General features: G+C 34.6%; 1 protein-coding gene across 1 annotated transcript in view; it reads left to right on the forward strand.

The window, feature by feature from the left end:
• LOC128862011 (proteoglycan 4) overlaps positions 1 to 14,411 on the forward strand; it is a 102,463-nt gene that overhangs the window by 47,532 nt on the left and 40,520 nt on the right. The window contains exons 6-10 of the mRNA XM_054100429.1: positions 7,772 to 7,832; positions 8,679 to 8,949; positions 9,311 to 9,429; positions 9,520 to 9,701; positions 13,282 to 13,455. Coding sequence (XP_053956404.1) covers positions 7,772 to 7,832; positions 8,679 to 8,949; positions 9,311 to 9,429; positions 9,520 to 9,701; positions 13,282 to 13,455 — 807 coding nt within the window. The remainder of the gene's footprint in view (positions 1 to 7,771; positions 7,833 to 8,678; positions 8,950 to 9,310; positions 9,430 to 9,519; positions 9,702 to 13,281; positions 13,456 to 14,411) is intronic.

Genomic DNA, 14,411 nt, shown 5'->3' on the forward strand with positions numbered 1-14,411 from the left:
AGTTAGCAAAATAATTCATTAGGTGCCTCCTCGATAACATGTAACCAGTCCAGATTAGCTTTAACTATATATTATAGCCACCTAGTAAGAAAAGTCTTTCATAGGATGTTATGGATTTGTTTTTGTTCAAAATTTTCAAACAATTATTTTCAATTCAATTAAAAATCTTTAACTTAGCTTTCTAATTTTGCGTGAAATTGAGCTTTAAAAACTTCCAAATTTTTGCCGCTTCTGCTGAAAAATACATTTACTAGCTAATAAAAATGCCGCTTATTTCCTTTCTTATTGTTTTAAGCAAGATTTGAGCTGAACAAAAATTTTTAATGAAATAACCAGTCCCGCTTGAGAGAAGAAGAATGACTGCTAATTTGGCGCATTCTCTGACAATAAAAGCTTTTGCATATATATATTTCTTCATTATTTGTGTTTATTGTATTTATTATCTTGTTTTTTGTTTCTTACTTTTTAGTTATTTTATTTTATTATTCTCCTCAAAAGACACTTGCTACATTTACTACATTAATTTATTCGTGTAATTCAATTCAACCTAATTTGTTCGATGAAATTTCGTTCTATATTAATGACATCATTCACTGCGTACAAACATCTACTAAACGTACATACATACATACATACACGCCATTGGTTGCATATACATCAGCATACATACTTCAATATTAACATCTACTAACATACATTTGTACATACACATAGAAACAATGGTTTTTGCTTCTTTATTTTTTATGTTGCCAGTTTCCCATTACCTTTCCAGCAGCCCGACCAATTAAGTATTCCACTAATGAATAGTGCACACCTAAGCGCAATTGAAGAGATCCTTGAACCACTCTCACGTTCGCCACGGCTGCTGCACTATCCCCAAATGATTACTTAGTAGTTTTTTTCTGTTTCTATTTATTGCATTTCTTCTTCATTTTCACGCCGCAAAATTTCATTTCCACGCTGCCTATTCCTCCGACATTTGAGTTTTACTGAAGTAATTTGTTTTTCTGGAAATTTTTTGCTTTGCTCGCTTGATTCACATCACATATTTGCACGAAGAAAATGTTTCGCTAAGCACAAATAAGGTGTTATTTATATTAAAATAAAAAAATCGAAGGAATTGTGTATTTTGGGTATGAGGAACAAAGTTGGCGTGGATATAATTCATTCAGTAATAACTGCACATTTTTTACTTCAGGAAAACTACGCTAAAAAAAATGTAAAAACTAATCAGTGCTAAGAGAGGCATACAAAGAGTTGCTGGCAGATTAGGTTACCTGTCCTAACTACAATAGAAAGATAGAAAATTGGTCGCAGCAGAAGGAAGAAATAATGGGAACTAAAAGGTTTTAACTATTTTCGTAATAAATTTCTTGCTCTGGTGTGGAAAAAGTCATTCAGATTTCCTTCTAGTTGCTAAAAGGTCCTTGGCAAAGAAGCGCTATTGCTTAGGGTTTCGATCATATAGGAATTGAAATGTCGCACTTCAACTCAAACCCAAAATATGTTCGGACGACTCACTCGACGAGGCATTCGTAGACGGCCCAACCGGAACAAGTAAAAATATAGCCAATTGTGAGCGTGAAATAACATTACGCCGCAGCTTTTGACTTTGTCTGATTTTCTGACCCACTATGAGACTTAACTGTCCAACAGTGGTTACTCAACGTGAACAAGTGGTAATAATTATGAATGAGGATGTTTTACAGACCAGCTTGGCCAGAGCCAGTACGTACTAGTCCTGAGGCTTGAATTTTCACTTCAAATAAAAAGACTTCAAAGAAAGTTTATGCTCTCCAACTTTTATAGTAGAATTATACGAGGAGTTTTTTGTGATAGATTTTAACACTCTAACTACTTCCTAAAATCCCCTGGAATGACAAGGCAGTTAGAGATTGAAATTGTTCCACGAAAATTTTAAGCAGGCAATTTTAAGTGTAGCCGCTGCAGATGAAAAACCAGTCCGGTTTAAGGTTAGTCCACGAGGAGGCTCTGTTCAAACTCATCTTTGCCTATTTGTTTCATGTTTGGTGAACACTTACACTGATTGTAGACAACTAGTCGCCAAAGCGGCGTAAATATTGAGGGAACATTCAGTGCTCAAGACAAATACCCAGCGACGTTCAAGCATACTTGGGATATTTCCTGGTATTTCTAACACCACTGACTTTTATGACTCAGTGATACATATCTAGACAGGTCTCATATAATCCATTTTCCAGAGAGGACTGGGAGAATGGTGTCATAAATAATGAAAACCTGGTCAGTGATGGTTCAAAACTCAATGATCAAGTGGGAGGTGGTGCTTACTCCGAAACTATAGGCACCAACATATCCTTTCGCTTGCCTGATCATTGCAATGTATTCCAAGTCGAAAGTTTTGGCAATCTCAGAAAGCCTTTTAGTGCTAAATAAAATAGTAGTCACAGGTAGAGAAATGTTCATTTACTTCGTTAGTCAGATACCTCTGAAATCACTCCTATCATATAAACACTCGTCTAAGCCAGTAAAAGAGTGTTACAAATTATTAAAAATACTTACACAGTATTTTCTATGAATCTACTCCAAATGCCAGGGCATTGTAACAGTAAAGGTTAAAATGGGTTCCATGCTCCAAATTATTCAGGACAAGGTCGAAATACCCATACCCATGTCTACATATGAACTTTTCATAGACAGACACATCATTACAGTTGCAAATTCCAACTAGAAACAATTGAACACCTGCGCTTTCGCACTAGGAGCCTACTTAAGTTAAGCAGGAAGGATCTAAGAATCGTAGTAGGAATCCTATCTGGGAACTGTCTAATAGAAAGACATGCCAGTAGGTTAAGGAAACTATACAATGACTATTGTAGAAGCTGTTAGTATATAGAACAGGAAGAAACAGTCGAACATCTTGTATGCGGGTGCATGGCTCTGTGTAGAAGAAGGTTGAGATTGCTCGGTCTTTTTATTTGGACAACATAAAGGATTTTGATAATCTTAAATTAGCTGGTATAGCCAGTTTTTTAAAGGCTGCTCAATTTATTAGAGAGGAGCTAGTAGAGTAAGGTGGTATCACAAGGCGCCTCTAACTGGCCTAGGTACGTCGAAGAACAGCCACTTCACCTAACCTACACTGATTGAGCTTTAGGGTGGATCAATTTATATGAAAAGCGATTTATAGACTTTTTGCATCGCATAGGGTGAATTAAAAATGGATTCGAAGGAATTTTAGTAAATAAGTAAATAAATTTTGCTAGGTAGCGGCATTTTGTTGGCTTGAGCGACTACATTTTTGAATTCTAGAATATAACTGTACAGTCCAGTATATATCATACCTCATAATACGAAACTAAAATGAATTCGAAAGAATGCTGGCTTGAGCGAGTAACTTTTTTAGCTGGAAATATGTAAATAAAAATTTTCTATCACATCTCCGCTCCCGAATAAAAAGCTAAGTCTAAAATTTGACTTTTACTCACGTTTTAATTAGAACGAATTTTTTTTTGGCTGATTTTTCTCTTGCACTGGAATTCAGACTCCATTAGTAAACTGCTAGAATAGGCTTCCATCTTCCTCGGTAACGCTTTTCGAATGCTCCAACATCCTCTTGAAGGCTTTGTCTGTGTATCTTACTAACTGGACCCATATTTCCGGGCGAAAAGCTCAAATGTGAGTAAAAAAAAAGAAATTTTAACGACACGTTTCATTTTTCAATAGCAGTGCAACAAAGATTTTATTTCTTTTAAAAAGCAAATGTTTTGAGACGTCAATAAAAGCGTTCCACATTGCAAATTGAGCAGATGGAAATGATGAATCCTCAAACAGCTTTTCTAGGCTGCGGCTTACGAAAACACCCTCTTTAATTTTTGTCTCATTAACTTTGAGACATTTTTGCTTCAGATAGTGGAATGCAGAACGATCTTTGCTTAAACGGTTTGCATAATTTTTCATGAGTCCTAATCTGATGCATCAAAATAACCAAAGATTCAAACTTCGTGTTTTAATATCTCTTTACGAGAGGTGGATGACATGATTGGTTTACTCAGTTCATAACATTCGCGTGCCAAATGGCATTTAAACATTTTTTTTCTTTGACCAACCATTCGAAATTGTATAGCACTGTAAACAGCGTACTTTAGGAAACAACGATGTATAGTATGCAATATCTTGATTTCTTGCATCATTACAAATATTCCAACAAATTTCCATAAAAACTTCACACTTTTTAATCAGAATTTCAGGGTAAATTTTGGCTATGCAGTTTTATAGCCAATTGAATTTTGGTATAATAAAAGCGCAAGTTTCAAGTGATCCAAAAATTGGGTTAATTTTTGATAACTTTTTTTCTCGCTATGTTTTGGGTGAGTTGTTCCATATAAAAGAAATGTCAAGCATTTTTTATATGAAGAAAATGCAAAAAACTGTAAAAACCAAAAATTTGTAAAATCAATACGATTTTTAAGCCACTTAAAACGTATAACAAAATTCACTACTTACCCGACATTTTTGAGAAAATTCTGATGAAAAGAAATTTCTTCATGTGAAACTTTGATAAGCATTTTTTAATATCTATATATATTTTTTTTTTTAATATTCACCTAGTTTCCGACTTGAATTTATGTGATTTTTCAAGAAGAATAAACTGTATTTCCACAAAAAAAAAACAAATATTAAACTGCAATAGAAACCAAATAAGTTTTCAACACTTGTCAATAAGTCCCAATGCTATAGTTATTTAACGCAGTATTGTGGTACCGCTTCTAGTTGGGATACAGGTGTTTACTACTAATCCATCTATGAAACATTAGGAAGCGTCACAGATAATTTTTTAGTGCTGCGCAAGGTTATCAGGGAGCAAGTTAATGCCAGTTCCATACTCGATTTTCTTTATTTCTTCATATCGACTACCAAGTAGCTTTATTTGTCTGAGGCTGCATGCTATGGAACATCTACTCTGCTTTGTTCAGCCACTCAATAATTTGAAATAAGGAAGTTCACAAGCTTGAGCTAAAAAATGGTTTCGCTCTGATAAAAACCTTTGCAAATCCTCCTTCTGCCAGCCCACGTTGCCTTTTTCACGCAATAGTTATGTACGTACCCAGCATCGCGTAATTTTTTTTTGTTGCTAAAAGCTAAAGGCAGTATTTAGGTAGACTGCAAAGTGATTAGCGATTTTATAAATAATGTATGAATAACAGGTAGAGGGAAAATGTTAATTAGGAATGAATTCTTTTTAGCTTAATGAAGCAAGCACAGAAAGAAACATCTCGTATATGAGATCGGATTTTATGGCGTTCTTTGCTGAGAAAACTGTTAAAATGTAGAATTTTCATATGACTTGGGTAAAATAAATCCCGAATTCAGATTTCTCGTACCCAAAAGCCACCAGAAAGACCTTGTCATTATACAAATATTAATATTTAAAGAATTTTTTGAATAGGCCTCCGCGCCTAAAAACTTTAAATTGGATAAAAAAAACTCTAAAATCGCCAAACTGGAAAAACTGAGAAATGATTTTTTATATAATATATAGGGTGGTTGAGTTTCAAGGGCCGGTATTGATTTTGAATAAAATACAATTTTTTTAGGAAATTATTGTCATTTCTCTTTATTATGATAATATTGGTATGGCTTAACTACGTATGGAAGAAAATATTGGCCAAATAACCGCCGCAGCCTCGGCGGCACACCTCCGATGCTCCAAATTTTCGATGACGCTGAGGCATAATTGAGGTTCTATGCCTTTAATGTGCCGAATTATCTCATCCTTTATCTCTTGAATTGTTGCTGGTTTATCGGCGTACACCTTTTCTTTCAAATAACCCCAAAGAAAGAAGTCCAACGGTGTCGTTGCCTTTTAGGTGGGGTTCACATTCAACATCGGCTCTTGAAATTTAACCACCCTTTACAAGGTGGCGCAAAATTAATCACCCTATTGAAGGTTTGATACTTGTCAACGTGACAACTGCAGTATACAAACAGACAAACAGTCGAGGGCGTAAAGATCAAAATAAAGATTTCCATCACTCAAAATCAATTTTTTTATTTAGTAAAAGAGTTATCTAAAAACAAAATTGAACGACTAATTTTGCGCCAACTTGTATTATACTGATTTTCGAAAATTTTTGATTTTATCAATTCCCCAGTAAAACAACCCGAAACGGGCTTACAGTATTATTTGTGCTAATAGGACTATGAATAAGTTCGTTTCGGTTTTACAACAGATGGCGTAACTTGATTATTATTCCATCGATCCACATTTCCAAACATTCATTGGAGAGCTACTGTCGTAAGGCACAAACGTCAGTATAAGTTTTTTATTTGAAGCGTAAACAACAATATTTTTACCACACTTGAAAATGTCGAATTTCGTGCCAAATAATGTGTTTTTGCGGGGAATTCTTCTTCATTATTTTAATATGAAGAAAAAAGCAGCCGAAAGTCATCGTATCTTGGTGGAAGTTTATGGTGAGCATGCTCTATCTGAGCGAACGTGCCAGAAGTGGTTTGCACGCTTTAAAAGTGGTGATTTTGGCTTGGAAGACGAAGAACGCGAGGGTGCGCCGCCAAAGTTCATGGATACCGAATTGGAGGAATTGCTCGATCAAGATCCGGCTCAAACGCAAGAAGAGGTTGCAAAAACTTTGGGAGTTGATCAATCAACCATTTCCAAACGTTTAAAAGCCATGGGAATGATCCGAAAGGTAGGCCATTGGGTGCCGTATGAATTGAAGCCAAGAGACGTTGAACGCCGTTTTATGGCATGCGAACAACTGCTTCAACGGCACAAAAGAAAGGGTTTTTTGCATCGAATTGTGACTGGCGATGAAAAGTGGGTCCATTACGACAATCCAAAACGTCGGGCAACGTATGGATACCCTGGCCATGCTTCAACATCGACGTCGGCGCAGAATATTCATGGCCTGAAGGTTATGCTGTGTATCTGGTGGGACCAGCTGGGTGTTGTGTATTATGAGCTACTGAAACCGAATGAAACGATTACGGGGGATGTCTACCGACGACAATTGATGCGTTTGAGCCGAGCACTGCGAGAAAAACGGCCGCAATACGCCGATAGACACGACAAAGTTATTTTGCAACATGACAATGCTCGGCCACATGTTGCACAAGTGGTCAAAACATACTTAGAAACGCTCAAATGGGATGTCCTACCCCACCCGCCGTATAGTCCAGACCTTGCGCCATCCGATTACTATCTCTTCCGATCGATGCAACATGGCCTGGCTGACCAGCACTTCCGTAATTACGATGAAGTCAAAAAATGGATCGATTCGTGGATTGCGGCAAAACCGACCGAATTTTTCACAAAGGGAATCCGTGAATTGCCAGAAAGATGGGAAAAAGTAGTAGTAAGCGATGGACAATATTTTGAATATTAAATTTGTAACCATTTTACGTCAATAAAGTTTCAAATTTCGAAAAAAAACCGCACGAACTTATTCATAGTCCTATTAAAAGAAAATTTTCTTCGATGCGCAAATTTTTATTTTCATTATTTGCATCACATAAATATTAAAATTAACTATATTTAGATTTATAACCTGTTTTATTTTCTGTAGTAATTTATTAAAAAATATGGAAAAGAAATTAAAATTAATTCTAGCATTTTATGTATAAAATATTTCCTATACTTTTTCTGCTACATAGTACATTACGAAACAATCTACACTAAAAATAATGTAAACAAAAAAGAAATTATTGATAACCTTAAATGTCTGAGAAATGAAATGGAGCAAAAATAAAATTTTTTATGTGCTTTCAGCTACGCTACATGAGTTGGAGCCGCTGGTTAGCGATGCAGAAGAAAGCAAACCACATGAAAAGTATGCAAAAATTATTTCACTTTTTTCAACACAAACATTTTCTTGCACTTCTTATTTTCCCTTTTTTTGGCATATCTACATTTTTTGTTTGTTTTTGCACTCACTCATTCATTCATGCACTCACACATTTATTACAATTTAAATTTGTCTATATTTTTTGAGTTCAAATTCCCTATTTAGATGGCAGAGGATGTGTTGAGAAAAATAATTAATAGAAAAAAAGTAATTTTGATTCACTATCCACTATCCGCTGCCCAATCATGCAGTCAATTACAGCTACATTTCCGTCCACACCTTCATTTTCATCTAACTGCATATATATACATATGTAACGGCACCGTCATCCATTCCATTCCATTCCATTTCCTTTTTTCTCTCTATTCCTACAATACTTTGTAGCGCAAATGAAATTTTAAATTGATGTATCTCTTTGTATTTCTCCACGAATTTTTACATTTACGCCACTCGTTCTGCGTTTACCGCTGCTTCACTCGCACACATGCACACTCATACTTACGCTGGTGCCCATATTGCAAACCTTTGAATATACAAACTGCCAACACAAAATTCAAACAACAACTAACACTTGGCTTGCAATTCTCACATGGCTTTCGAATAAATGCGCAATGAAAAATTTAATATGAAACAAACAAAAAATGCGGTACACCCTTCTGTTTTATGCGACCTTAAAACCATCAACGTAACCGAATGACAAATGGCAATTCCAAAAAAATATGGCATGCTTGATTACAAATAAAAACAAAAAAACACAAATATATACATAAAATAACATGATAATAACAACAAAAAATCACCTAACTCTGCACACCCACAAAAAATAAGCAGACAAGTGGCAATTGCGGAGAAGGCCGAACGAAAAATAACCATACGCCCACTCTCGCAAGCATTTGATCAGGAACGCGCCAATCACTTCATCACCAAGAAGGAGAACTTCGGCTTCGAAGAGGTCAAGGACAAGGCCGGCGATGGCGTGGACAACAAGCAGCAGGAGCAGGAGGTGCTCTTGAATGGCACTGCACCGCCACGTTCGCAACCGAATTTGGATTTGTGGTTCAAGGAAGTCGTTGAATTGCGAAAGAAGGCGGGCGAGTACAAGGTGAGTGAAAAATGAGAACGGGGAGAGTAGGATAATTAAACTGATTTTGAAAACGATACTAACAAGTGTAAAGGAAAAGTTGTTAAAAAAATAATAAAAATTGTGTTTAAAAGTTAGGCAATTAAAGAAAGGAAAATTCACAACTTTTTGATACATTACTTATTTACTTTTGATTATTAAGCATTTAAAACTTTTAAATATATATTAACTTTTTGTAAAATTTTTTGTGTGCTTATAATAAATTAAAAATATGCAAGAAATTTCTTTAATAAACTTTTAATCTTCAATACAATCTAATATAATATCAATCTATCATCACTCTACCTACATTCTACACAAATAACTTTATTGAATTTTCCAGTGCCGCGGTTGGGGTATAGAAATCGATCCAGAGCTATACAAGAAACAAAGGGATCTTTGGGATCAGGTTTCGAAGCGCAGTTCACTGTCCGCCTTATCGTTAGCATCTTCCGTGCATAGGTGATACACACAGTTACATGAAGTGGAATATTATTTCCATGATTTACAAAAGAAAAACAAAAATATTTCTATAACCAATATTTATTCCAGACCTATTACTAAAGAGGAGAAGGAACAGGAGAATAATAAAAAATCCATACCATTAAGTAAAGCCACACAAAAATCCCGAGTTCCTGGCCATGCCCATATGCTTGATAATAAAGATGAGATTTCCGCACTGCCAGCTCGTTTTAGCAATATACGCCATCATTTGGAGCGCACCACTGGTCCTGGTATAGAATTTTTAACTCATATGCATTCTCATAATCATACACCGAACAACCGTCGACATACTCGTACATAATTACTTACACACATACATAAACACAATTATTTATTGTACAGTACAAGTGAAAAACCATGAGGGTTATTCTGTTGCCAAAATTTTTCTACAAGTACTTTTAATGCAAGCAAATACTCCAACCGACCCAACGCTACAACAGGAGGAGGAAATTACAAAAAACATACTTGTATGTTGACCGAAAGGAGTTTAAGTGGGGACTAAGCTATTATCTATATTATTTAATTTTTTTTCTGGTAATAGCAGAACGCCATTCAAGGCAGAAGCTTTCGAACCAGCAATTTTTCGAAAATTATTACTGAAATTCTGTAATCGGTGGTCGGAACTAAGAATTCCAATACTGGCGCTGGCGGTTGATCCCGATATCTTTATTTTAATATCTTTAATTTAATTCCGGTATTCTGGACAACATTACTACCGAAATATTGAGTCGGTGATCGGAATTGTGGATGCCAATTTTAGCAGTAAATATTAGTCTCGAAATTTCGGGATATTGGAGTAGTACTGAGATGCTGGGAAAAGTCAATCACCGAAGTTTTGAGTCGGTGATGGAAATTATGGATGTAAATTTTAGTAGTAAATATTAGTGGCGAAATTTCGGGATTTTAGTGTAATCCAGAGATGCTGGGGAAATTCAGTCACCGAAGTTTTGAGTCGGTGATCGAAATTATGGATGTAAATTTTAGTAGTAAATATTAGTGCCGAAATTTCGGGATTTTAGGGTAATCCCGAGATGCTGGGAAAAGTCATTCACCGAAGTTTTGAGTCGGTGATCGAAAGTAGAGATGTAAATTTTAGTAGTAAATATTAGTCCCGACATTTCGGGATTTTAGCGTGATAACGAGATGCTGGGAAAAGCCAACCACTCAGGTTTTGAATCGGTGATCGGAACTGGGGATACAAATATTAGCGGAGAATATTGCCATTTTTGAAAACATAGACATTTTTGTTGTAATCGCGGCATTACTACCGAAATTTCCAGTCGGTAAAGATATTGATATTAGCGGCAAACCTTTATCACGAAATTTCGATTTTTTTTTTTTGTAAACTCGTAATTCCGGTATTGGTGCTGGACATAACTTTCTTTAATTTAGAACAAACTCAATAAAGCTTTTTTTATGAAAAAAAATTAAAAGAAAATTTTGCCCAAAATTGAAGATAAGTGCGTTGAATATTTTTTATTTAGTACAAAGTAACAGTATATTAAATTTTTAAAACCCGGAAGAAGTTTATTGAGTAAAAAGATATATTTTTAAATCGTATTTACAGAGATTTAAGTTGGGTCAGATAGAAAAAAAATTTCGCCTGTTTATGTTTAGACCTCTCCTTTGCCAAAAAACACTTAAAGCAATCCAGAAACTCGGAAACTTTTATTTTGCTACGTTTAAAATATGTTTATTGGGTTGGAAGAGCATACAACTTTAATTCTAGCCGTTATGTGGACTTACTGCATATAAAAATTTACGACGAAAAGCCACTTTGCAAATAATTTCCGCAACTTTATTTCAATAATATTTTATAACCAAATATTCTTTACCTTAACTTGAAAGCGAAGAAATTAGTTATATGCCGGGACTCATTTTAAATAATGCCTGTTTTTTGGCTACTTCAAAAATCTAGAGTTCTCAAGTGTTCCTAGAACGCTCCAACTCCAAATTTTGTGGTGTGAAAATTCGAACCAAAGTATTTGGTAATGGCCTAGATATAGAAAGTATAGCAGCCTAGCAGCCTTTTAATTCAAAATGGTCCAAATCACTCCAACCAATAACGTTAAACAGTAACTGGAAATTTCGCAATGCACATTGAGGCGATGTTGGTTCAAAAGTCCTTGCATTCACTCTAACAAGTCAAAATTACTCAAGAGCTGAAGCCTTACGATTACGTGAAGCGCTGAAACTTCTCTTAGATTGGGATCTGTAAAAGTTGTTTTATGTCCTTGTAGAAATAGTTTTCAATTGAAGGAAGTCCCGTTGAGAAGATATGTAGTAAAACATAAAAAAGAGTAAAGCCAATAGAACGATTCCAAGATCTAAGATATCTTATAGATTCCAGTATTTTGCATGCAGTGTGTTTTGGACTTATAATTTTCTCCACATAATAAGTGCGGGCGCTATAGCCGAATGGGCTATTTTTATGAGTGCACGACAATTTCTTTCGTATGGATAAAATCAACAACATTTCCAGAGGAAAAATTAATAAAAAAAGTTCAGTTAGACTTTTTAGTAACTTTGAACTTGAACTTTACCTTAATGTCACTAATATTTAATAATTTGCAAAATTTCACACCAAATATCTTTCTAGAAATTCTAGTTAAAAACCGTGCAACTGGGATGAAAAATTTGTCGAATTTAGATTTTGTAGAATAAACGAAAACCTATACTTTTATATAAGAACTATGAACATAAAAAAAGAAAAATAGTCTAAATTGCTTAAAATATTTATATACATACTATCATTTTGTAGGCGGCCGCGTCTCCATCAGAGTCTCAGTGCATGAAACACCAAATGACAGAAAACGGGCTGTTTTAATAGCGATTGCCCCTCAGTAGACAATGGCAAAACTCCGAGTGTATTTCTGCCATGAAAAGGCTCCTCATAAAAAACGATTTGCCGTTCGGCTTAAAATAATAAAACAGTTACTAAATGCTATACAAACTTTGTACAAATCTTTCAGTCAATATAAACCCAGTCAACTCATTTCGTTTACATTTTAGAACTTCGCGATGCATTTAGTTTAACTTCTTAACTGTTTTTTATTTTCATCTATACCTTTCTTGCCTCTTATCTCTTTTTTTCATATTTTCATACACTGTTGATTTCCCACATAAAAGGTGGCTTAAACACAATCATAAAAATTATTTAATTTTTGTATAACTTTTTAACTCAAAAAAAAAAAATTATTAATTTTTTTAACTAAGTTTTTCGAGGTAATAATAATTTTATTTAATTTTTGGTTTTTATGAATTTTATTCAAAAAATAATAATTTATTAAATTTTTTTTATGAACTTGTAAGCACCATTGTGTATTTGTTTGTCTACTGCAACTGTCTAGCAGTTACAAGTGTAAAATATATGATTAGCATATGACGCTTAATTATAAGCCTTCCGATGGGGTGATTTATTTTGCGCCATATTGCACATATTTCCTCTTTCTACTTTAGTATGCGCCATCGCAGTTTTATACTTATGGAAAATTACCTTTTTCTATACCATAGAAGCGGATTATTGATAATAACAATTTTTGGCTTATTTGGAAAAGCGAAAAGAATAAAGCACTATAAAAGTTGCTTCTGATATCCATCCCTTTTCATCTGTTTTCTTTCATTTCCACATTCCCATTTCAAGCATATTTTCATTACATTCCTTTTCATTTTTCATTAGTTTCCAAAGATTGAAAAACGATTGCTATGCGTCACCATAACATTTCACTACAAAGCTCTTCAAATGGCAGCAGGATACTCTCATCTTGTGAGACACTCTACTGATATGCAACCACTTTTTACTTCTTACAGATGTTGAGGAGGGTGCTCTCTTGCCATCGCCCACACGCGAGAAACTAATGCCGGCTATTACCAAGCGTGAGTCGGAATCACAACGTGGCAGTCCCAAGAAGACGGCTGCCTCTCGGCACGGTTCACCACAGAAGGGTAGTCCACAGAAAGGCAGTCCCAAGAAGGTGATCAAATGTAAGTACCAAATTGCGTTTATGAAACTATTATTACATTAACACATGCACAGGAAGTCACACCGTACTGTGTGTGTGTGCGTGTGTGCTAATAAAACACTTCCTACCACAAACTATGAAAATTGTATTGTGAAAGTACGCGTCCTCAAGTGAAAGTCCCTAATTCCACAAATTGCAAAATATGCACTTAAATTTGTTGAAAAATTAGCTCACATAAATGCCACACACAAAAACTAAACACCGTGGAACATTTGGAACCCTTTCGTTTTTTGTTGGTTTTTTTTTTGTGGCCAAAACTGAATATGATCCAATTTTTATTTATATGAGTCCTATTTTTTCGTTTTTTTGGGCACGTATGAAAAAAAATGAGAATAACCAAAATTTGTTTCCTTGTAAATTAATGCGAATTGAACTAATGGTTGAAAAAAAGTCCATCAAGAAAATTTTATTATAAGTGATTCTGTTTCTTTAGCTCCCTTTTTAATTTTATTTTGCACTTCTGACTTTTTAACTTTTATTGCAATATTTGCAGTTTTGTTGCGCTGAAGATATACCCATATTTACATTTGTTTGAATATGTTTTTTATATCTAAAAGCGTTTGCCATGCCGAGAATATTTATTAAAAAAATAATTAATTAATAAAAAAATATATATAATATTTATCTGCAATATTCACCTACACTTATGCTGTGCTTGCTTTTTCAATCCTTTGACGTGCACACCATTACATACATATATTTAATAAAGTTATTCCTATCCGTATTATTTAGCAGTTTTTTTTTTCAAAACACCCACACCTATACATATACAGCATATATTTGCTACAGTAGAGCAAAACAGTTACGAGAATATGACCTTAAGTTCAGTGAGCTATAAAATATTCAATAGGAGTAAGTAGGTAAACATAAGCGTAATTTTTATAAAAGAAATTGTTCAATAAAATAATATGAATTATG

This window comes from Anastrepha ludens, chromosome 2, assembly GCF_028408465.1.
Source record: "Anastrepha ludens isolate Willacy chromosome 2, idAnaLude1.1, whole genome shotgun sequence".
In the NCBI taxonomy this organism is placed as follows: Eukaryota; Metazoa; Arthropoda; class Insecta; order Diptera; family Tephritidae; genus Anastrepha; species Anastrepha ludens.